At 43.8% G+C, this 25,866-nt stretch overlaps 2 protein-coding genes across 2 annotated transcripts; one reads left to right on the top strand and one right to left on the bottom strand.

The window, feature by feature from the left end:
• Positions 1–549: 549 nt before the first annotated feature.
• On the top strand, positions 550–5,552 carry LOC132353904 (NACHT, LRR and PYD domains-containing protein 2-like). Its single transcript, XM_059905396.1, is given in 6 exon segments — positions 550–682; positions 685–742; positions 1,087–1,257; positions 4,792–4,962; positions 5,295–5,409; positions 5,508–5,552. Coding segments are annotated over 6 exon segments (693 nt in total).
• A 3,604-nt stretch (positions 5,553–9,156) lies between these two features.
• Positions 9,157–25,033, bottom strand: GP6 (glycoprotein VI platelet). Its single transcript, XM_059905763.1, has 8 exons — positions 24,257–25,033; positions 20,689–20,724; positions 20,316–20,573; positions 16,235–16,519; positions 14,058–14,111; positions 12,873–12,932; positions 11,663–11,713; positions 9,157–10,773 (listed from the first exon to the last, which is right to left on the bottom strand). The coding sequence occupies exons 1-8, from the start codon at positions 24,312–24,314 to the stop codon at positions 10,553–10,555; spliced, it is 1,023 nt and encodes a 340-aa protein (XP_059761746.1). The 5' UTR covers positions 24,315–25,033; the 3' UTR covers positions 9,157–10,552.
• Between the last annotated feature and the right edge of the window lie 833 nt (positions 25,034–25,866).

Genomic DNA, 25,866 nt, shown 5'->3' with positions numbered 1-25,866 from the left:
AAGACCTGGTGCAGCCAAATAAATAAATATTTTTAAGAAACAAAAAACAAAAAGACCTTACCCCAAAGGCCATGATGGTATACATAATGTTCCCATGAAGTTTCATTTGCTCATGATAAAGAATACGTATTTCCAGGGGGAGAATAGGGGTACCATGCTGCATAATATGCTTGACTGGCTGGATTTCTAAATGAGTCGTTCTCGACGTGTGGTCTCCAAACCAGCAGCAGCGTCACCCGGGAGCTTGTTAAAATCCAAATTCCTGGGTCTCGCCCAGATCTTCTGAGTCCCATTCTGGTTATATGGCTTAAGAATTTGTTCTAACACATCTGCTCCATGACAGACACCTTAAAACATAGATCACTGGACTCTACATGCAGCTTTCCTGAGGATTTGCATTTCTAGATGGCTGCCAGAGGATGCGGTGCAACTGGTCCAGGGACCACACTTTGACAACCACTGCTCCCGAGAATCTGGTCCAGGGTTAACATAATGGAGTGAGAGACAAAAACTGCAGACAATTATGTATCTGCTGTTTGGTTCCTGTGAATGACTTGTTACCATTTCTCCTGCGGGCTGGTATCTCGTTCTGCCACCACTCAGCAATGGGCTGATCTCTCCTGCCGCCTCAAAATCAATTAGTCCCTCACATGCTTGAACCTCACGGCAAATGAGCTCCTGGATGAGGGTGCCGGGTGCTGTCCATGACTCTGAGACACCCAGCGTGCTTCCTACAGAGGTCGTCCTAAGTCTCTCCTCTCTTTCCATGGAGCATTTTCGTGGTAGATCTAGGGCCACATAGAGAAGAGCAATGCTAACACCTGGCTTTTCTGGGTGACCAGGATGGGACCTCCCACCGATGTAGACGCCTGGTTCCCATTTTTGGTCCCAGGCAAATGGCTCAGGCATCTCATCCTTCTCTCATTCCTGTTCCTTTACGACCACGGTCAGTAGCACACCGTCCAGAGAGGGTGGAGGGTTAACAAGAAGGGCTGTAGCCAGGGACTCTAGTCTTTGAAGACAGCCAAGAAAGGTGGGTTTTGGAAACGTTTTCACCATCTTACTATTTGTGGGGTGCTTTTGCAGGTTGGAAAACTGTCACCTTACAGAAGCCTATTGCAAGGATCTGTCTTCTGCTTTGATTGTCAACCAGAGGCTGACACACCTGTGCTTGGCAAAGAACGCTCTTGGAGATCGTGGGGTGAAACTTCTGTGTGAGGGCCTGAGTTACCCTGAATGTCAACTACAAGCCCTGGTGTTAAGTCCGTGCTGGCTCTGTATGTGCGTGTGTGTGCTGTATGTACAAACACACATCACATACTGGATTCAAATCGGACAGTTTCAAGCATTTAATTCCTCTGAATACCCAAAGTATGATGCTGATGGTCAGCTCTGGGGAGATCTGGGGAGAAGGTTATAGAAAGAATTACAAGAAGTGGTGTCAATATTCCGTAGGGACTTGGGAGGTGTAGCTGGTTTCCAGGTTTGATTTACTTTTTTTAATGCGTGTTCTTAAAACTATGTAACATAAATGCTATCTGCAATTGGGTGTAGGTGGAGTTATTTGCCAACAAGCTCGATAGAATCCTCCTGTTAATACTAAAATCATAAGACTATTTTTCAGAAAGGAATGGGGCTGCAGTGATTGTTTCTTTTTTTAAAAATTTATTTATTTTATTTATTTTTATTTTTGGCCGTGTTGGGTCTTCGTTGCTGTGTGCGGGCTTCCTCTAGTTGCGGGAGCGGGGGCTACTTTTCATTGCGGTGCGCGGGCTTCTCATTGCGGTGGCTTCTCTTGTTGCGGAGCACGGGCTCTAGGCACGCAGGCTTCAATAGATGTGGCACGCGGGCTCAGTAGTTGTGGCTCGTGGGCTCTAGAGCGCAGGCTCAGTAGTTGCGGCCCACGGGCTTAGTTGCTCCGCGGCATATGGGATCCTCCTGGACCAGGGCTCAAACCTGCATCCCTGCATTGGCAGGTGGATTCTTAACCACTGACCACCAGGAGAGCCCTGCAGTGCTTGTTTCTATTCAGCATTAACATCTCTGGTGTTCTTGCTCTCTACAAAACTGCCTCTGACAGTAACTGTTAGCTTTTCCTACAAACTAGTTTTAATCTAAAATGTGCCTTAAGGCACCCAGTATCTGAAAACTACTCACTCACTTAAAATTCCATGAAGTGTTTAGTTCTTGGTTGGAGAGAGGTAAAAGGAAAGAATTTTTCCCCACTATCTAAGCTCTCCAACACTAAAATAATATACAGTTCCATAGTTACTCACCCACTAGCCCTATATTCAAATCAAATTCTGTGAGAAGTTGCTGGCATCCAAAGAGAAAAACAAAATACTGATGGTCAACACTTATTAAGCACCTAAGATGTGCTAAGAACTTGCCAGAGGTTATTTCATTTAATCCTCTCAGACGTATAAAATAAATATTCATCTCTCCCAGGTCGACGATAAGGAAACTGAAACTTCGACATTAAACCTCATCAAGTTTGCATACCTGTAGAAGGTATGAATCTCAGGAAATATAGGTCAAGTCCTCTTCTTTTTAAACCTCAACTCAGTTTTTTTGATCCATGCCTCCATCTTGCTAAGCTGTCAAAACTGAATTTGTCAGTCTTGCCCGGGGCTTCCTGCATTACCCCATAGTCATGGAAGTTCCTATAAACATACAAATTACCAAGCCATCGGGGTGTATGTTGGCTCCTTGCCGTTCATATGGGTCAGTTCAGAACTGTTGTCCACTCCTATCGTCCGTCCAGGTTCTGTGGCTCTTAGCTTGGGAACAGGGGTATTAAGGTTGCCTGTGGTCCCACATTCCTGCATGTATCACATGACCATTATTCCCTGGGGTCCAGCCATGTGACAGGTTGCCTTTGTGGAAGCCAAAGCCTACACAATCATTAAACTGTAAAGGCAGCTGTGTTGGTATTCCATTGCTGCTGTAACAGATTACCACAAACTTAGTGGCTTCACCCAATTTCATGGTTTTGTATTAGAGGACCAATATGCATGGCACTGGGATAAAACCAAGGTGTCAGTAGTGCTGTGTTCTTTTCTGGAGATTCTAGGAAGGAATCCATTTCCTTGCTCACTTAGATTGTTGGCAGAATTTGGTTCTTTGTGGTTGTAGGACTGAGGTCCCTGTATCCTTGCTGGCTGCAAGTTGAGAGCCAGCCTCCTCTTCTAAAGGCCACTGAATTTCTTGATACATGGCCCTCTTCCTCCATCTTCAAAGCCAGCAACAATGGGTTGAGTCCTCATACCACACTTCTCTTCACTTCTGCCTAAGATTAGATTCAGCCCCTCTGTATAAGCCAGGGTAATCTCACCATCTCAAGATCCTTAGTCTAAGCTCATCTGCAAGGTTCCCCTTGCCATGTAAGGTAACACATTCAGGTTCTGGGGATTAGGGCACAGGCATCTTTGAGGGCCATTATTCTGTCTATGGCAACAGCCAATCATAACTTTGATCATCTCGAGGGCTTTCCTGGTGGCACAGTGGTTAAGAATCCGCCTGCCAATGCAGGGAACACGGGTTCGAGCCCTGGTCCGGGAAGATCCCACATGCCATGGAGCAACTAAACCTGTGAGCCATAACTACTGAGCCCTTGCACCACAACTAGAGAGAAGCCCACGCACTGCAATGAAGAAAAAAAGATCCTGCGTGCCACAACTAAGACCTGACGCAGCCATAAAAACCAAATAAATGAACTTTGATCATCTCTGTTCTTCTGCTAATATCATTAAGTTCAGGACTCTAATAGTAAAGCAGGAGACAGTAAAAAAAAAAAAAAAAAAAAAAAAAAGTTAAGGGAATTCCCTGGCAGTCCAGTGCTTGGGACTCCACGCTTTCACTGCCGAGGGCACAGGTTCGATCCCTGGTCGGGGAACTAAGATTCCACAAGCCGTGCAGTGCAGCCCCAAAAAAAAAAAGTTAGGGTGAAATACCACTGATATTCTGTGTAATTGAATAATTGATATCTAAGATCTAGTACCAGGTACATCCAGAACAAGTGCCCACCACCTCTGATATTCTACCATTCTAGTAACTGGATTTAGGAAGTATAATTGGTCACCTTCCCCTAGTAGAAGGTGGCAGGCCAAGGCAAGATTGACATTCTCTGCCCCACAGTGGGGGCAGAAATAATACATACCACCTGTATCAGTTTTCTACTGCTTCTGTAACAAATTATCAAAAACTAAGAAGCTGAAAATAAACTCATCTTAAAGTGCTAGAGATCAGAAGTTCAAAATGGGTCCCCCTGGGCTAAAACCAAGGTGTGGGCAGGGCTGTGGTCCTTCCAGAGGCTCCAGGGGAGGATCCATTTCCTTACCTTTCCCAGCCTCTAGAGGCTGCCTGCATCCCACGGCTTGTGGCCCCTGCCTCCATCTTCAAAGCCAGCAGGGTGGTGTCCTCAAATGTCCTTCTGTCTCCCTCACCACATCTCTCCCTGCTGGCTTTGACTGTCCTGGCTCAACCGCCTTATAAGGAACCTTGTGATGACATTGGGCCCACATGGATAATCTCCTCATCTCCAGAGCCTTACAAAATCACACCTGCAAAGTCCCCTTACCTGCAACGTAACATAGTCACAGGGACCAGGAATTAGAACGTAGACATCTTGGCGGGGGTATTACTCTGTCTGTGACACCACATATGATTCCATTCCCATGCCTCCACTGTCTTCAAGCTTGTCTAAAACCCATGGCTTGAGGTGGACAGTCGTGGTTTTGGTGCATCTCTTCAGTGGAAAAAAAGTTTTTCCTTCACGTGACTGATTTCTAGGCTATGGTGTTGCAACATAACCAGCAATGGCTGCATTCATCTCTCAATGCTCCTTCAACAAAATTCAAGCCTTACACACTTGGATCTGGGACTGAATCACATAGGAATCACTGGACTGAAGTTTCTGTGTGAAGCTTTGAAGAAATCACTGTGTAAACTAAGGTGTCTATGGTAAGTTATGGTTTTTTTGAACTTCAATCTGTATATGCAATGAACTATCAATGTAGCAGACCCCTCCAGGTCTATCATAAAGGATTGGAATAAATTCAATGGAGTATTTTAAAAAGTCTACTAGGATGGCATTTTTCACACACACACACACACACACACACACACACACACACACACAATTTAATCTCAAAATTCACAGTAAACCACAAAAGACCCCAAATAGCCAGATCGACCCTGACAAAGAACAACACCCAAGTGTGCGCCTGGCATATAAGATGGCATCAACAAGCATTGGTTGAATGAATGAATGAATTTGTGTGTTTTGCCTGTAGGTTGTGGGGATGTGCCATCTCTCCTTTCAGTTGTGCAGAACTCTTGTCTGCCCTTAGAAGCAATCAGAGCCTGGTCACTGTGGACCTGGGCCAGAATTCCTTGGGGTATAATGGAGTAAAGATGCCGTGTGATGCCTTGAAACTTCCAAGTTACCCCCTCCAGACACTCAGGCATGATCCTACTACTCCCCAGTGTTTGCTCCATGATCGTAGGTTTTGGGGCAGCACGAGCTACAGGAATTTGCTGTAGGCATCTAGGACTAACACTCAACTTTCCTCTACTGATGTCCGGTCACAAGATAATTCTCCTAAAGGTTCCTTTGATTGTTTTGCCAGGGAAGATGAGTCAAAGGAGACCAACACTTGATCTGGAAACCAAGGAGCTGGACTTAGGGCTTTAGAGCAGCCAGCCACTGTCTCATTAGGGAAACCAAATTGCAGCTGTTATATGGTGTTCTGGAAAGAGTTTGCTTGCAGGCTGCACGGGTTACAGAGGTCTAGTGGGTCAATGGCAGCGTTGAAGCATGTTCTCTGGAGTGAGTCTGCTATCTAATGAGAGTAATCTGTGATCGTAGAAGCTATCACCAATTGGCTGTCTTCTACTTGCTCGCTGGAGCAATTTGTTGTTGAGTTCTGTTGTTTACTTGCTACCCTGGCAACAAAGAACCATAAAACTCTTCCTAAGAGTGTGGGAACTTTTTAAAATCCTCAAGGGAGGGACTTCCCTGGCGGTCCAGTGGTTAAGACACTGCCCTTCCACTGCAGGGGGCATGGGTTCGATCCCCGGTCAGGGAACTAAGATCCCGCACGCTGCGCGGCGCGGCCAAAAAATAGAAAAAAAAAATCCTCAAGGGAGTTCCCTGGTGGCCTAGTGGTTAGGATTCTGGTGTTTCACTGCCGTGGCCCAGGTTCAATCCCGGGTTGGGTAACTGAGATTCTGCAAGCCGTGTGGCGTAGCAAAAAATAAAATAAAACAAAATAAAATCCTCAAATGCAACATAGACAACTGATGGCTTTAAATGATCGTTAATTATGTAGAAGAAACATTGTATATTTACTTAACATGATCTCAGAGCCCAAGGTACCATGCTAGTCAAAGGAAGGAATGTATGTACACTAAAGGTCTTTTTTTCTAGCCCCTTTCTTGTGGATTAGCCCTCTCACTTTAGATGACATTGGTGAATTTCAATCAGGATGTACAGCCCTCACAAAGACAACATCGGAGCTGTTTCATTAGACCAGCTGATCAGACATTCTCTCCCAGTCTTTGAATCTCAAGATGAGTGCTTCAAGGTGGAGGCTTCTTCCTGAATCACAGATCCTAGAAAGGCACAAATGCCCTGGGCCTGCCCTTTTAGAAGTCGGTTTTTAGTTCTCTAATTCTACCCCATATTCTGATAAGCCCTTTTAAGTCAACTATAGTCATTTTCTCTTGCTTGAGGCCAAAGAACCCCACCATCACACCTCATTCTAAGAGCAACACATTTATGTCTTCCAATCTGGTTCTTCACATCCCATTTCTGATTCCTTCAACACTTTTGACCAGACCCAGTTCTACTGTGAGAACTAGTTCTGTTTTTCTACCACAGGCTATGACCAACCTCTGACAATCATGAATAAACACAATTATGTTTGACCTTAAAGGGTCATGTTTAAAATATTTTGAAGCTAGTTGGCCCATATTTTAGCCAATGTTATATTGATTGCTGACAAGGTATCTGCTCAAGCTAGCTTAAGGTTGACTGGGTGTATTGAGTTTGGGAGTGGGGGGAGTTCTTCCAGCTTTACTGAGATATAATTAACAAATTAAAATTGTATATATTTAAGGTATGCAATGTAATGTTTTGATATGTGTATACATTTTGAAACAATCACCAGGGACTTCCCTGGTGGCACAGTGGTTAAGAATCCGCCTGCCAATGCAGGGGACACGGGTTTGAGCCCTGGTCCAGGAAGATCCCACATGCCGCAGAGCAACTAAGCCCATGTGCCACAACTACTGAGCCTGTGCTCTAGAGACCACAAGCCACAACTACTGAGCCCACGTGCCACAACTACTGAAGCCCATGCGCCTAGAGCCCGAGCACCGCAACGAAGAGTAGCCCCCGCTCGCCACAACTAGAGAAAGCCCGCATGCAGCAACAGAGACCCAACACAGCCAAAAATAATTAATTAATCAATCAAGTAATTAATTTTTTTTAATTAAAAAAAAGAGAAACAATCACCACAGTCAAGGTAATTAATAAATCCATCACCTCACACAGTTACCTTTTGTGTGTGTGTGTGTGTGTGTGTGTGTGTGTGTATGGTGTGAACACATAAGGTCTACTCTCTTGGGCTTCCCTGGTGGCACAGTGGTTAAGAATGCTTCTGCCAATGCAGGGGACACAGGTTCAAGCCCTGGTCTGGAAAGATCCCACATGCTGTGGAACAACTAAGCCCGTGCGCCACAACTACTGAGCCTGCACTCTAGAGCCCGTGCTCCGCAACAAAAGAAGCCACTGCAATAAGAAGCCTGAGCACCGCAACGAAGAGTAGCCCCCGCTCGCCGCAACTAGAGAAAGCCCACGTGCAGCAACGAAGACCCAACACAGCCAAAAATTAATTAATTAATTAATTAATTAATTATTTAAAGAAAGATCTACTCTCTTAGCAAATTTCAGGTATATAATACACTATTATTCACTATAGTCACCATGCTGTACATTAGATCTCCAAAACTTATTCATCTTTTAACAGAAGATTTGTTGCATGGAAGTATTGTGAATCTCAAACAACAAAACAGATATTGATTCATACGCCAGCAAAACCAGGACTATAATGCCAATAAGAAACATGGCAGCCAATATCTTTGGTCTCCTGTTTTTATACGTATTTTTACTTTAATTATTCTCTCCCCCTTCTCACTTCCCATTTCCACATACACATGGCTGAATATGGTTACCAAAAGGTGAATCCAAGAAATGAGACTGCCTCTCATCACAGGTCAAATACAGGGTGGTAGTTATCTAGTATCTTCTAACGAAGAGGGATAAAAAGCTAATCCCACTGACTTGATTCAAGTGTGTATTCCTCATCCTGGATCTACCATGTAGGAGAAGTTGTCCAAGTGAGTTACGGACTAGGTAGGTATTACAGGTACATCACAGATGTATTCATCAACTCCACCTCCAGTGCCAAGTATGATATGACCATCACCCAAGATCATCCAAGCTTCCAAAGCTGCAGAGTGGCTTTATACCATTACGATGTTAACCTGATAGCATCATTTTTCCCTACCAAATTGATATGGAACTCTACTTTGCAGCATGTAATAACCAGGAAAGATGGCCCTTGCTCTGCACATTCCTAAATCATGAGATTTGCAGGCACTTGGGCATTTGGAATGACTCTCCTTGAAGCAACAAGAAATTCCCCCCCCCCTTTTTACCTCCTAGGTTGAAGACAGATGAATCTGATGTTCGCATCCAGAAGCTGCTGAAAGGAATGAAGGAAAGCAACCCACGACTGACTACTGAGAGTGATGGTCGAGATCCAAAAAAATAACAGACCGTCTTCTCGTGCTTTCATTTTCTGAATCCCCCTGGAGGCACTCATTCTCCAATAAAGTCCTGGATCAATCGTCAAGGTGATGGTGAACTTCCTAGGATCCTTCTCAGTGACGTTAGTTGCAGAGCCAGATGTTATTTTAGCCGTGGTTGTACCTCCGGTTTATATAAAACATACACACATCACTTAACCCTGCTGTGGATGAAATGTCTATATCTCAAGTATATCAAGAGAAATAAAGGTGAAAGCATTCATGGATAAAAGTCTTATTTATTAATGGATTCTGACCAAACTTAGAGAAAAGATGCTTTATTTGGGGGGAATTGAGCCTAGCAGGCGGAATGGGAAAGAAATGTTTGTGACCACGTTGATTTGCCTGCCTTGCCTTGCTGCCCGGTTCCTGCCAATCTTCATCATGGCCCCTGGGGAAAGTTACCTACCAAAGTCAGGGTCTGAGGTTCTCTCTGATAGGAGCTGGAACCCCAAATGTGTACAAGAGTCATATTCATGGAAGAGCCAGACTTTGGATTTCATCTAAAGACTGTGAGTGTCAGCAACCGAGCGGCTTCAATTTAGCAGGAGGGGGCAGCCCCCAAGGGGTGCTGGAGTCTGGCAACAGGGAAGGGAAAGAATTCCTGATGTATCTCACCTAATTCCCTAGGACAAGTGACCCCATACAGAGATGGGTGGATGTCAAGGAGCAGGGTTGGTTTTTTTTTTTCTTTTTATTGGGGTGAAATTCATGTAACATAACATTTACCATTTTAAAGTGAACAATTCAGTGCATTTAGTATAGTCACCTTGTCGCGAAGCCACCACCTCTATCTAATTCCAAAACATTTTCATCACTGCGAAAGTTTTTTAAAAACATACTGATTATGTAATTACTCCCATTCCTTTCCCCCCTCAACCCCTGTCAACCACCACTCTGTTTTCTATCTCTATGGATTTACATATTCTAGCCTTTGGCACAAACTTAGTTAGGACTTTGGACTTTTTTTCTAATATAAAGGCGAGCCACTGGCATGTTGGTTATAATTATATTCATGTTGGTTATATTATATTCTAAGCGGAAAGAACAGAATGCCCCAAAGCCTGAAAGAACCAGGCACATCTCAAGAAACAAAAGGAGATTTTTCAGACTACAGCTTAAGATAGGGCTAGAGCAAGGGTTAGGTTTGGGGATAATCAGGAAAAAAAAGCACAGAACTGATTCACTTAGCTGTACACCGGAAACTAACACAACATTGTACATCAACTATGCTCCTGTTAAAAAAAAAAAAAAAAGCACGGGGTGGGCACGGGGGAAACGTGGGAGAGTTTTGTGCAAAGGATAGAACAGGTCAGCTGTGAGACGTGGGAATATTAGAAGTCAATCTGGAACTCATATTAGGGAAGGTTGAAGAAGGAGGTAAGTGTGATGGCCCAATTAAGGTGCCACAAGGTCCACAATGAGCAAGGTATCAGTGAGGAGACTATGGCATCCACTAGATTCCTTCCATCCCAAACAGAGTCCTAGGACATACAGCCAAATAGACACTGACTCAACAACTCCTTGATGGGGCACCAAGAAGAACACCCCCCGCCCTCCTTTTCCACAGCTGTCGGCTCTATCCTTTTACTCTCACACTCCACATTAAGTCCCCTCCCCACTCCCATGACCTATCTCTTAGATACGACCAAGCCTTGGGATTCTAATGATGGTATCCTCAGTTATGATCATCTGGTCGACCCCCATCCTGACAACTGTGTGACTTCTGGGTCTGAGGGAGGGGTGGGAGCGGCCTGTGGCCCGCTCTGACCCGGTGCGTCAGGGGTTTCTTGCGGCTGTGCCAATCTTCTGCCAGAAGCCCCACCAGGAGTACTAGAATCACAGCCCCCAGGCATATCCGGACCAGATTGCTCTTAGTGTAATACTGGAAGGCAAGACCTGGAGGAACGAGAGAGACAGGAGCAGATGATAAAAGCCCATCTCCACAGGGGGCCCAAGTTCGATCCCCAGTCAGGGAACTAAGATCCCACATGCCACGGGGCAACTAAGCCCGCGCGTCACAACTACAGAGCCCACGCGCCCTGGAGCCTGAGCGACACAACTAGAGAGAGAAACCCCGCACGCCACAACTAGAGAGAAGCCCTCGCACCGCAATGAAAGAACCCGCATGCCTCAACAAAGACCCCGCGTGCCGCAGCTAAGACCTGACGCAACCAAAAAAAAAAAAGAAAGAAAGAAAATAAATAAGTAAATAATCAAGTTTTAAAAAAAGATCCCACATGCCGCACGGTGCAGCCAAACAAACAAACAAACAAACAAAAAGCCCATCTCCAGGACCCACATACATATTGGGTTTCTCATAGCCGTATGCCTCATCTGAGACTCTATTACTCCTGGCTAGCTAGGATGCCAATCTCGTTCCTGGAGGGTTCCTTTCCTCCTCACCAAGGGTTAGGATTAGATAAGCCCAATTGTCTAAGTATCTTCCATACACCCCCTCACAGGCCTCTGGTTCAGCCTCACCCCACACACAGACACTACCTGGTTATTTGGCTAATTGTAGACTGTTAGAAGGGGTGGGGAGAGAGATGAAATTTATCTTTCTTTCTCTGACCTTTCTTTCTCTGACCTTTTAGAAGGCCACCTTCACACCTGATCCCTGCCCAGTTCGGAGCGCCACACACTAATAGCCCCCCTCCACTTCATACTTTACACACCAGAGCCCCAGATCACAGAGCTGCAGCTTCTGTGTAGGGAAAGCAGCCAGCTTTGGGTAAAGACATGGGACGGGGAAAGGAAGTTGGTCCAGAGAAGGACACTTGCTCACCAGTTGGAGGGTCTGACTCCTTTGGAAGGATGGTGGCATTCCTAGAAGTTTCTGGGAATCAAAAAGGATACGTGTAAAGGGGTGGAACCATCTCTCCTACCCCTGTTTCTACCGTTATCCTGAACACATGCACTTGGGAGCTGGAATTCCAGGGTTCTAAGAAGAGCATGAACTGTAGAGTCAGGGTGTTACAATTTGAACCCCAGGCCCAGCACTTATTAGATGCAGGGTCTCGGGCAAATGACGTCACATATACGAGTCAGTTTTCCTATCTGTCCTGAGAGCGACTGGGAACCCAGAAGGGTTTTGAACAGAGGGTGAGGAGGAATCTCATCAGGGTCTTAGAAAGACCCTGCTGGCATCAGGAACCTAAAAAAAGCTAGAGTTGTGTGGACGCAGTGGAGATATCTAACCTGTCCTCTGGGGATCTGTCAAAGGTTTTCCGTCTTGGGGGAAATGGAGACTTTTTTCTGGGGAAGCCAAGGGCAAAGAGAATGGCAGCATAAAGGAAGCATATTTGCATTGGATTGGAGGAATAAGAAAAATGTACTGTGTCCAGGTAACTATGATCTATGTGGGGCTGGAGCACGGGCTCTGCCTGGAAGCAATGGGAACAAGATTACACACATGGATCAGAGCCGAGTCAGAAGAGCAGCGTGTAGGGATGAGCAATGGTCTTCCCATGATAGCCTTGGTGCCGCCATCTTGGAAACAGCCACATTACCCAGAACGCTCTTCTGCCCCCAAGCTCAGAGCCCATCTCCATCCCATCCTCATCTTCAAACCAAGGACTTTTCCCGGGAAGAATCAGGTGGTTTTGAGAAGCAGATTAAAAGCCTACAGCCTGACACAGACGTAGAGAACAAATGTATGGACGCCAAGGTGGGAAGGGGGAGGTGGGATGAATTGGGAGAGGGGGATTGACATATATACACTGTTGATACTATGTATAAAATAGATAACTAATGAGAACCTACTGTAGAGCACAGGGAACTCTACTCAATGCTCTGTGGTGACCTAAATGGGAAGGAAATCCAAAAAAGAGGGGATATATGTATATGTATAGCTGATTCATTTTTCTGTACAGTAGAAACACAACATTGTAAAATTTTTAAAAATTAAAAAAAAAAAAAAAGCCTACAGCCTGAGACGATGGAAGGGAGCCCAATCCTCCTCCTTTCTGCTGAGCTCTGGGCGCCTGGCTACTCACCAGCGGCGGAAACTTCGTTCACGAGTGACTGGTTCAGTTTCTTAGAGGCTTCTGAGAATTCTAAGCAAGAGGATTATAAGGAATTGGATAACGTCAGGTTTGCCCAGTAAGTCCCTACTCTCCACACCCCTTCTGAGATATCCAGTCTCCCTGGAACCCATTTCTCTAACACACACTGCCCAGACACAGAGGAAAGACAAACTCAAAAAGCCCAAACTCTACTGCCTTCTACTTCTGAGTGGCTTAATAAGAAATGAGGTGTCAGGTGTCATTTCGAGATGTCACAGCCTAGTGTACTATTTCTTTCTTTCTTTTTTTTTTTTTTTTTTTTGATTTATTTTATTTATTTATTTTTGGCTGCACTGGGTCTTTGTTGCTATGCGCGGGCTTTCTCTAGTTGCGGCGAGCGGGGACTACCCTTCGTTGCGGTGTGCGGGCTTCTCGTTGCGGTGGCTTCTCTTGCTGTGGAGCGCGGGCTCTAGAGCGCCGGCTCAGTAGTTGTGGTGCACGGGCTTAGTTGCTCCGCAGCATGTGGGATCTTCCCGGACCAGGGCTCTAACCTATGTTCCCTGCATTGGCAGGTGGATTCTTAACCACTGCGCCACCAGGGAAGACCTAGCGTACTATTTCTTAAGACACAGGCTGACATCCGATACCGCCAGAAGCAGCTGAGATGCCATGAAAATTGGGAAGACCATGGCTCACACGAAAGGTAGTGCCATGGTTCTCAAAGTAGCATCCCCTGGGAACTTGAAAATTATTGGACCCCACCCCAGACCCTCTGAATCAGAAACTCTAGGGGTCTAGGAACCTGTCCTTTATAAGCTCTCCAGGTGATTCTCAAGCCCACTACAGTTTGAGATCCACTGATCAATGGAATCAGAGACTCAGAACTGGAGCCCAGGAATCTACAACTTTACAAGCCACTCTGCTTATTCTTCTACAGGTTAGACATCACAAACCAACCCCGAAAGGCTGGAGAGAGGTAGGGATGTGGGATAGGATCGTCATATCTATACATTTATTATACCTTCTTTACAGGCAGAAATAAGGAATTTTTAAAATAAAGCAAATCTGTGAAAGAGGCAAATGAAATAAATTGAGAAATCTAGACAAAGAGGAGAAAGAAAAGGGGGTCCATGTGCCTTATACCACGGAAACCAGGGTGAATCCTCCGGAACTTACCTGTTACAGAGGAAGATGGTTCTGTGGGCAACCAGCTGGGGGTAAAAGAGGTCCCTGAGAAATCAGAAAAAGAAAAGAGAGAGAATTCTGTGCTCTGTTAGGTATGGATCCTGAGCAAACCCAGTTTCCTCACCTGGAAAATAAAAATAAAGACGCTTCCATCATTGGACTGTCATGGGTGTTAAATAGCATTTGAAAGGCACACCTAGCACATTCTGGGGCTGATTAATGACACTCCCTGTAGCTGCCTTCCCTGTTTTTCGAACCTCAGTGCTTTCCTTTCTTCTGGATCTCTGTGACCTGCCGTCTTACTTACCTGTTTTCCCTGGGAACAAACCAGGCTCTTGCCTCCTGGGAAGCAGATGAGGAGACAGAAACTATGGGATACATCTGGGGAAAGACAGGCATACCATGTGGGGAGAAAAGGGAACTGCCTAAGGAATAAAACACAGCCCCGCTTTCCTCTCCCACCACCCTTGCTGCTTGCTTGTGGATTTTTTGTTTTTTTTACCTAGACAAATCACAAGGCATTATTCATAGTATTAAAATTTATTTTTCTTGGGAATTCCCTGGCGGTCCAGAGGTTAGGACTCCGTGCTTTCACTGCTGAGGGCGCGGGTTCAATCCCTGGTTGGGGAACTAAGATCCCGCAAGCTGCACAGCATGACCAAAACATTTTTTAAAAATAAATAAAATTTATTTTTCTTAGTGTGTATACCCAGAATAATGGCCTCCCAAATATGACAGTATCCTAATCCCCAGAACCGGTGACTATGGTACCTTACATGGTAAAAGGGACTTTGCAGATATGATTAAGAATCTTGGGCTGATTCGCAGCAACATGGATGGATCTAGAGATTGTCATGCTGAGTGAAGTAAGTCGGACAGAGAAAGACAAATATCACATGATATCGCTCATATTTGGAATCTTAAAATTAGGGTACAAATGAACTTATTTACAAAACAGAAATAGAGTCACAGATATAGAACACAAACTTATGGTTACCAGGGGGAAAGCGGGGGAGGGATAAATTGGGAGATTGGGATTGATGCATACACCCTACTATGTATAAAATAGACAACTAATAAGGACCTACTGTATAGCACAGGGAACTCTGCTCAATACTCTGTAATGTATGGGAAAAGAATCTTAAAAAGATTGGATATACGTATATGTATAACTGAATCTCTTTGCTATACACCTGAAACTAACACAACATTGTTAATCAACTATACTCCAATATAAAATTTAAAAAAATTTTTTTAAATAAAAATAAGGGACTTCCCTGGTGGTCCAGTGGTTAAGACTCCACACTCCCAATGCAGGGGGCACAGATTTGATCCCTGCTTGGAGAACTAAGATCCCACATGCTGCATGGCCTGGCCTAAAAATAAATTTATTAATTAATAAAATAAAGTAGGGAATTCCCTGGTGGTCCAGGGGTCCATGCTTCCACTGCAGAGGGCACAGGTTTGATCCCTGATCGGGGAACTAAAGCTCCCGCATGCCACGCGGTGCGGCCAAAAAAGAAAGAAAAAATAAATAAATTAATTAAATTAAAAAAAAAATAAAATAAATGAAAAGACTGCATATATGTATATGTATAACTGATTCACTTTGCCGTACACCTGAAACTCACACAACGTTGTAAATCAACTATACTTCAATAAAAATTTTTTAAAAAAGAATCTTGGGCTGGGGAGATTACCCTGGACTACCTGGGTGGGTCCAATCACAAGGGTCCTTAAAAGCGTAAGAGAGAGGCAGGAAGGAGGAAGAGTCAGAGATAGATTAGAAGACGCTATGATGCTGACTTTGATGATGAAGCAATGGACCATGGAAGCCAAGAGATGTAGGCACCTCTAGAAGCTGGAAAAGGCACCAGAAACCTCCCCTTGAGCCTCCAGAAAGAAGGCTGGCTGACACCTTTGTTTTATCCCCGCAGGACCCCTTTTTGACTTCTGACCTCCAGAACCGTAAGGTAATAAATTTGTGATATTCTAAACCAGTGAATTCATGGTGATTTGTTCCAGCAGCACTCAGACACTCATACACCCTCCAAAGCCTCTGTCTTCTCCTGCCCTCCCACTTTCTTCATGCCTATTGCTCCCTCCCCTTGGAGCTTCCACCAGGGCCTGTGAAGGCTGGGGGAAAAGGTTTGGTCTGCACCCCTAACCTGTGACCACGAGCTCCAGGGGGTCGCTGGGGGCCGACCACAGGTATGGAGATCTGCTGGAAAAGCTGTAGCATCGGTAGGTCCCGCTGTGGGCAGCAGTCACCGTGGTGATGGGAAAATCAGCCTGGTACCACCTTTCAGGTGTCTCGAAGGGCCCAGTGTCCCCCTCCTTGTACAGAGCAAATTGGTCAAAACTATACTGGCTCTGACACCGTAGAGTTACGTCCACTCCTGGGGCCACTGCCGGGCTGGGCTGGGCTGAGAGCGAGGGCTTGGTGAAAACTCCTGGGAGAGAAGAAAACTCTGGTATTAAAGATGGTGGCCCCTGTGGAAAACAGTATGGAGGTTCCTTAGAAAACTAAAAATAGAATTACCATATGATCCAGCAATCCCACACCTGGGCATATATCCGGACAAAACTCTAATTCAAAAAGATACATGCACCCTTATGTTCATAGCAGCATTATTCACAATAGTCAAAGCACGGAAACAACCTAAATGTCCATCAACAGATGAATGGATAAAGAAGATGTGGTACATATATACAATGAAGTACTACTCAGCCATAAAAAGGGATGAAATAATGCCATTTGCAGCAACCTGGATGCAACCAGAGATTATCATACTAAGTCAAGTAAGTCAGAAAGAGAAAGACAAATACCATACGATATCACTTATATGTGGAATCTAAAATATGACACAAATGAACATATCTATGAAACAAAAACAGACTCACAGACATAGAGAACAGACTGGTGGTTGCCAAGGGGGAGGGGGCTAGGGGAGGGATGGAGTAGGAGGCTGGGGTTAGCAGATGTAAGCTTTTATATACAGAACGGATAAACAACAAGGTCCTACTGTATAGCACAGGGAACTGTATTCAATATCCTATGATAAACCATAATGGAAAAGAATAGTTTTAAAAAAAGAATATATATATATATATATATATATATATATATATATATATAACCAAATCACTTTGCTGTACAGCAGAAATTAACACAACATTGTAAACCAACTACACTTCAATTAAAAAAAATTAAAACTGAAAATAAGTAAATAAATAAAGATGGTGGCCAGTGTCTCAGCTGTGGGGATGGGAAGGTTCCCCCACCTCTTTACAGGCTAGGGAACTTTCCAGCTGTATCCAGCCTAGAGAAGCTACTCTTCCCACCACCAGCTCACAAAGTGGTTAAGGGAGCATGACAGAAGTGACATCACAGTGCCCAGGCTCAAATCCTGGTTTTGCAGCTTAGGGGCTGGACGAATCTCCCCCTGTATCTGTGCCTCCGTGTTCTCTACTATAAAACGGGAATGATTGGATGAGACAATATGTATTAAGCATTTAACAGAATATGGAATGCATAGTAAGCATCCAAAATATAATGGTTGTAACAAACTAGCTTAACCTGATATTACCCTGTAAGCTTGTATTACAGTATACAATAGTTATACTGCAAACATATTAGAGTGCCAGATTCCAGGTGCTGTTCCGAGACCATGCCATATATCAGTTCACTGAATCCTCACAAAGACCTATGCATTCATCCCTATAAATATTCCCAATTTATACACGAAACTAAAGTACACAATGCTGAATCACTTGTCCGAGGTCACAAGACAGTAAGTGGCAGAGCTGAAGTTTGCAATCACGGAGGTTGGCTCCAGGCTGTCTGCTCCTAAAGGTGAACCTATCCTACTATGTAATTTGATATTATTATTATCATCATAGAGCATCACAAGTCACGCCTGGAAAGCCATACTCACAACAGCCAAAGTTGCCTGATAACTATGGCTCATTTATTCATTCAACAATTTTTTCCTCTGAGCAACTATTATGGATTAGTCTCTAGAAATAAAAATCCCATCAGGAAGAAAGAATAGCCAATAACTAATAGATAAGTAGGGCTTCCCTGGTGGCACAGTGGTTAAGAATCTGCCTGCCAATGCAGGAGACATGGGTTCCAGCCCTGGTCCGGGAAGATCCCACATGCCACGGAGCAACTAAGCCTGTGCACCACAACTACTGAGCCTGCGCTCTAGAGCCCGCGAGCCACAACTACTGAGCCCACGAGCCACAACTACTGAAGCCCATGCGCCTAGAGCCCATGCTCCGCCACAAGAGAAGCCAGCGCAGTGAAAAGCCCAGGCACCGCAACGAAGAGTAGACCCTGCCCGCGGCAACTAGAGAGCCCGTGCGCAGCAATGATAGACCCAACACAGCCAAAAATAAATAAATAAAAATAAATTAAGAAAAAAATAGATAAGTAAATGTGTGGCATACCAGATAATGATGAATGCCATTTTAAATCGAGATGGAATTTTAAGTAAGGTGGTGAGGGAAATACTTAATGAGAAGATAGTATTTGATGGGGACTTCCCTGGCGGTGCAGTGGTTAAGACTCTGCACTTCCAGTGCAAGGGCGCAGGTTTGATCCCTGGTGGGGGAGCTAAGATCCCCCATGCTGCGTGGTGAGGCCAATAAATAAACAAATAAATAAGCTATCTTCTTTTAAAGATAAAAAATAAAATTAAAAAAAGATAGTATTTGAGTCAGCCCCCAAGCCACACTGGTGGACCACTGTACCTCAGGGAGTCAGGAGTTAGGGTGAGGCAAGCTAGGCACTCTCTTCGGATGAAAAAAAAAAAAAAACAAACCTTCAGTAATCAAGATAAATATTATTTTAATTTTTAAGTAAAAATGAATGCAAACACATTTACAGGGAACAAAATATCAAGATTTTAAACAAAGACAGAATCCAGCTGTGCCTAGGGGAGCCATGCTGAAGTCTGAAACATGAACCCACCCTGCTGTATAACTTGATATTATTATCATCACAGAGCATCCCAACCTACGCCTGGCACGCAGTACACAACACTGAAAGTTGCTCAAAAGCGGCTCAAAACGCTTTTATGGCTTTTTATGGTTCATTTTTTCCATGCTATGAACATAGCTGAAAAAAATCTTGAAAAGTTTAAAAGTTGATTACTAAAACTCACAACATTATTTTAAGTTTAAATATTTTATTTATACAAAAAATAAACAGAATTCATTATCACTTTACTCTCCTGGCTTTCATGGAAGCAAACTCAATATTTTTTGAAGCCACTTCAGAAAATAATCATTTAAAAATGCATTAGTGGGCTTCCCTGGTGGCACAGTGGTTAAGAATCTGCCTGCCAATGCAGGGGACACGGGTTCGAGCCCTGGTCCGGGAAGATCCCACATGCTGCGGAGCAACTAAGCCTGTGTGCCACAACTACTGAGCCTGCGCTCTAGAGCCCGTGAGCCACAACTACTGAGCCCACGTGCCACAACTACTGAAGCCCACGTGCCTAGAGCCCGTGCTCCACAACAGGAGAAGCCACCGCAATGAGAAGCCCGCGCACCGCAAGGAAGAGTAGCCCCCGCTCGCCACAACTAGAGAAAGCCCGCACGCAGCAACGAAGACGCAACGCAGCCAAAAATAAATAAATAAATAAAAATTAAAAAAAAAAAGCATTAGCTAGAAAAGGATAAGCTGAGAACATTTTATTCCATCAAAAAATAAAAAGGCATAAACGTGGGACTTCCCTGGCGGTCCGGTGGTTAGGACTCCCTTTTCCACTGCAGGGGGCACGGGTTCGATCCCTAGTCAGGGAGCTAAGCTCCCGCATGCCACACAGGGCAGCCAATAAAGAAAGAAATTTTTTTTTTCAATGCGTAAATGTGGCTAGAGGGGTAAGCATTTTTCCTCTTGTGTCAGGTTTGGATGTGGCTTGGAATGGCATTCCTGGAATTTGTCTTTACTTAAAATTGCGGTATTGTGTACATCGTGGATGATTTTGCATTGATTTGGGTTTGTTTGTTTTTTTAAAGATATTGCGTTAACGTATTACTTATGTTGATTACTGAGTTTTTTGGCACCTAAATTTAGCACTTAAAGCCAATGCCTCGCTTGCCCCACCCTAATCCCAGCGCCTCTGGGACTTTGGATTTACGGTCATCTTAACCCCCACTGTCACCCTCTCTGAGCCCAGAACTGAGGACCACGCAGCCCTGCGGCTGCAAGTCCAGCCACACCCCACGCCCAGTTACCAGTAGCAACCAGCTCCAGCTGGTTGCTGGGGGGAGACCAGCTGGTCCCGCTCTGATAGGAGCAGCGGTAGCGTCCGACGAAGCGTTGTTCCATAGCCGAGATGGAGAGCTCCGCCTGGTCCAAATACTTCCGGGATATCAGTTCCTCCAGGCGGTACAAGTCCGCGCCTGGAGGGCCCTGGCAGCTGATGGTCACCGGCTTCCCCAGGGGCACAAGGGAGCTGGGCCGGGCCTGGAGGGAGGGCTTGGGCAGTGGGCCTGGAAGGGAAGCAGAGCCTAGCAGAGGTCAGCCTCCAACAGAGCCTCCTCCTGGGCTCTCCCACCCCCTCCTGCCCTCTCGCTGGCTGAACCCAGAAGAGGGACCTGGACTCACCTTTCTGAGCCTGTATCGCCTGCCCCAGACACAGCCCTGAGGAAGGAAGCAAAGGGTCAATCACCAGGACCTCAGCATGAATCCACACTTCCTGCGTGCTGGGCACCGGGATGAGAAACTTGCATGCATTGGCTTTTTTTCTTTTTTCTCTTTAATTTTTATGTTATGTTGGGGGTATAGTTGATTAACAACGTGTTAGTTTCAGGTATTCGCTTTCTTTTGTCGTAATTTTGTTTCAAAGATACACATGCATGTAATTGAAGTGAAAGAAGCCAGCCGTAAAAGGCCATGATTGAATGATTCCATTTGTATGAAACATCCAGAATGGATCAATCTGTCCAGAGACAGTAGATGGGGAGCTGGGGGGGGAGGGGGGGTGGCGGGTAGCGGGTACCGGGAGGAGGGGGGATTGGGGAGTGATTGTAACGGGTATGAGATTTCCTTTTGGAGTGGTGAAAAGGCCTTGGAACTAGATAGACGTGTCGGTTGCACAACATTGTGAGTGTACTACATGTCATTAGTGGTAAATTTTATGTGAAGTGTATTATTTTACCACAATTTTTAAAAACCTTACCGCACCCCCCCAGCTCCCTGCAGTATACTTCCCCATTCACACAGCTGGAAAGAGAAGGGAGCTGTGTGCCAGAAGGGGGTCTCACTTTTTTCCAGTTTCATAGAGATGTAATTGACATATAACATGGTGTACGTGTAACAGTGTTGATTTGATACATTTTTCTGTCCCAGGATGGTTACCACCATAGTACTAGCTGACACCTCTATCTGGACACATAGTTGCTATTTCTTGTCAGTGGTGAGAACATTGAAGATCTAGTCTCTTAGCAACTTTCAAGTATATATTACAGTATTATCAGCTATAATCACCATGCCATATATTAGATCACGATGTGGTGTCTTGCATTAAATCATAAGTCAAGAGCTCTCAGGGTGCATTAATACTGGATTTCTCCCTATTTCATGCTTTTGGGTTAAATCAACATTCTCCCTATTTTGTGCTTTGGGGTTAAGTCATTATTATGACTGTGCAAATATTATTCACACCTGAGCATTATAATGCACCTATATACTTTTTTTCTATTTATTTTCCCTAGGATCAAAAATTGTATGGTTTATTTCCATGCGCATAGTGTTCCTTGAACATATATCTAATTCTTTCCACAATTTTCAATAGCCTTTCCATGTAACTTTACACATCTATCAAACTGCATAATCTATAAATTCCACTTTTTCCCTTGGAGGTGCCTTCCCCCCGTTTTCTCTTCTATCTGAACTAATTCTTCTCCAGGTTGAACAACTGCCCTTTTTCTCTCAAGCTAAGACTCTTTTTTTTTTTAACCGTTTTGCTGAGTTAGTAGCATTATCAGTTTAAGTCTCACTACGGTTGCCAGACTTAGCAAATAAAAACATGGGACTCCCAGTGAAATTTGAATTTCAGGTAAACAACAAATAATATACAGCATATATTGCATAGTAGTTCCCATGAGGTCCACGATCAGGTAGATTCAAACACTAGCAGCATATTTTCGTGGTAAAGAATGTGGATTTGGTGCAAACATTCCTTAGTTTGTATTCGAGCCATAGCTGTGCGACCTTAAACAAGTTACTTCATCCTTCCGGGCCTCAGTTTTCTCACCTGTAAAATGGGAATAATAGTAGGTCCTACTTCATCAGGCTGTTATGGGGATTAAATGAGTAAGTGTCTGTTTAAAAACATAGAGTAATGTAACTGTAAGTGCTACATGAGTGTCTTTTTAAAGAATGAATAAATGAATAAGTGAATGAGAGACAGTTTGTGTTTATGGTATACACTCTTATCCCCAATTAACACCAACTGTTTCCTTCCTTCTTAGCCGCTTGGAGCTTCTGTCCTTTTAGCGATAAAGCTCTTTTGAAGAAATAAGGAAATAATGCACACACGTGCCCAGAATAAAGCTTGATAAGGAGAAGGCAGTAAAAACGCATCTGAGCCCACGCCCGGTCCTGTTAAGGGGGACTCTTACTCCAGCCTTATTGAGGTTAATTGACAAATAGAAATCTTATATATCTAAGGTTTACAGCATGATGACTTGTGAAATAATTACCACAATCAAGCTAATTAACACATCCATCACCTCACGTAATTATCTTTTTTTTTTTTTTGGTGAGAAATTTAAATGTACTCTCTTAGCAAATTTCAAGTATATGCTACAGTATTATTAGCTATGATCATCATTCTATAATTTGGATCCCCAGAAGTTCTTCATCTTATAACTGGAAGTTTGTACCCTTTGACCAACATCTACCTCCCCATTTCCCCCACCCCCATGCCCCAGCCCCTGGCATCTACCAATCTACTCTCTGCTTTTGTGGGTTTTTGAGATTCCACGTATAAGTAAGATCCTGCAGTATTTGTTTTTCTCTCTCTGGATTATATCACTCAGCATAGTACCCTCAAGGTCCGTCCACATTGTCACAAATGGCAGAACTGTTTGCACCAGTACCATGAGGGATACTGGCAAGCTAAATCTATAATCTAGCCCTGATACCAAATCCACATTAAACAAAATTAAAAATTAAAACACAACAAGGACCAACTGTATAGCACAGGGAACTCTCCTCAATACTCTGTAATGGCCTGTATGTGAAAACAACCTAAAAAAAGGTGGATATATTTATATGTATGGCTGATTCACTTTGCTGTACGCCTGAAACTAACACAACATTGTAAATCAACTATACTCCAATAAAAATTAACAACAACAAAAAAAAGCGAAGAAGAGCCAAGGAAATGTTTAAATACTGTTGAATAATATTCAGCTATTTAAAAGAATAAATTAAGAACTATACATGTCTACTGCTATGTGTCAAAAAATAAGCTGCAGAATAATGTGTACCATATGTTCTTATTTTTATAAGAAAAAAGTCTATGTACGTATGTGTACACATTTGTACTAAAAAATTAAGATACATGTAGAAGGATAAACAAGTATTGGTTACTGTTGATGAGTTAAGGGGGGCTTAGAACAGAATTTATTGTTTTCTTATGTGTCCTCTTACAACTTGTAAAAAGCAGCATAAACTTTTATAAAGAATCTAATAACAGTTTAATAAAAAAAACCCCACACAACAAGGACCTACTCTATAGCACAGGGAACTATACTCAATATTTTGTAATAACCTATAAGAAAAAGAATCTGAAAAAGAACATATATATGTATATATCTGAGTCACTGTGCTGTACACCTGAAACTAACACCACATTGTGAATCAACTGTATTTTAATTAATTAATTAATTAAAATTAAACCAGCATGGAGTAGTGGGAACGTTGCAGCCAACACTGGGAGACCTGTATTTATTTTTTGACTCAGCCATGAATACACTAGAGTAATTCAGACAAACACCATCTCCCTGGGGTCCCAGTTTTCCCACCCAACATAATAAATGAGGTGACCCTTGGTCACCTCCTGCCCTGAAAATTTCCTCTTGCCTCTTGTACTGATGCAATTTTTTAAAAATTCTTTGTCTCATAGCCCACTGCCTATCCCTCAGCATCTTGCAGATTGACTCACCAAGACAGAAGGCAGCCATGGATGGACACATGGTTCCTCGGCCTGTCCTGAGCTGCATAGCCCAGGAGGGAAGCCCAGGGTGCGGGCTGGAGCAGAGATACAAGATGTGATGGGAATGAAGAATGCTCTCCTCCCTTCCCCCATCAGCCTGGCTTTTCCTAATTGAGACCCATCAAGCCGGAGGCGTCCCCTCAGTAGAATGACTTTGCACACAAGCCCCAAGGAGCCTGGCTTATCTCCCGTCACCAGCCCAGTGTCCCAGCAGGTCTGCCTAGCGAGTCATCGTCTGCGTTCTGATACTCCCAGAAGCTCCCTGGCGTTCATTAGGGGCATGCAAGTCAAAACCACAATGAGATATCACTTCACACCCACGAGGATGGCTCCATCAAAAAGACAGATATTAACAAATGTTGGTGAGGAAATGGAGAAGTTGGAGTCCTCATGCTTTGCTGGTAGGTGTATAAAATGGTGCCTCCGCTGTGGAAAACATTTCCTCGAAACGTGAAGCAGTGAATGATTCAGCAACTCCACTTCTGGGTATATACCCAAAAGAATCGACAGCAGGAACTTGAACAGATATTTGTATACCCGTGTTCACAGCAGCATTATTCACAATCGCCAAAACATGGAAACAACTCAAATGTCCACTGATGGAAGGATAAATAAACGGTGGTGTATACATACCACAGTGGAATATTGTTCAGCCTTTAAAAGGAGTGAAATTCTGACACAGGCTACGACCTGGATGAACCTTGAAGTCATTAGGCTAAGCGAAATAATCCAGACCCAAAAGACCACACATTATATGATTCCATTTATATGAAATATCCAGAATAGGCAAATTCACAGAGACAGAAAGTACTTTGGAAGTTATTAGGGGCTGCGGGAAGGGAGAATGGGAAGTTATTGCACCATTTTAGATCTCTACTGGGGTAAAATGCATGGAAACTTTGATAAGTGTTTTGAACAAGGTGCTGACACGGAGTACCATCTGACAGATCTCTGTAATAGAATGGTTTCAGGGAACTTCTCTTTGGAGCGGTGATGTTTGAGGTTATGCCTGATGGTAAGAAATATTCGTAGAGGAAAGGCAGCACATTCAGCCTGCCCTAAAGTCTTGATGAAATAAAGAGCCTGGCATTTTCATGTAACCAGAAAATGACTGGTGTAGCTGGCCTTAAGTGAGCAGAAAGCTGACTGAAGAGATCACAGGGGTCAGATCAGGATGGCCCAACTTTAGCAGGTGATTCTTTTCCTTTTAATTATCTTTTATTTCTCTTAGTTGAAGGATAGTTAATTTACAATGTTGCATTAGTTTCACTTGTACACACAGCAATTGTTATACATACATATACATGTATGTGTATTCTTACATGTATAAATACATGTATGTATATATATATGTAGGTATGTATATTCTTTTTCAGATTCTTTTCCCTTATAGGTTATTACAAGATATTGAGTATAGTTCCCTGTGCTACACAGTAGATCCTTGCTGTTTACCTATTTTATATATAAGTAGTGTGTATCTATTAATCCCAAACTCTTAATTTATCTCTCCACCACCACCCGCTACCCCCTCTGGTAACCATAAGTTTGTTTTCTCTGTC

This window comes from Balaenoptera ricei, chromosome 19 (assembly GCF_028023285.1).
Source record: "Balaenoptera ricei isolate mBalRic1 chromosome 19, mBalRic1.hap2, whole genome shotgun sequence".
Classification (NCBI taxonomy): Eukaryota; Metazoa; Chordata; class Mammalia; order Artiodactyla; family Balaenopteridae; genus Balaenoptera; species Balaenoptera ricei.
The sequence above is the reverse complement of the archived record's forward strand: the minus strand, read 5'-3'. Positions and strand labels throughout refer to the sequence as shown.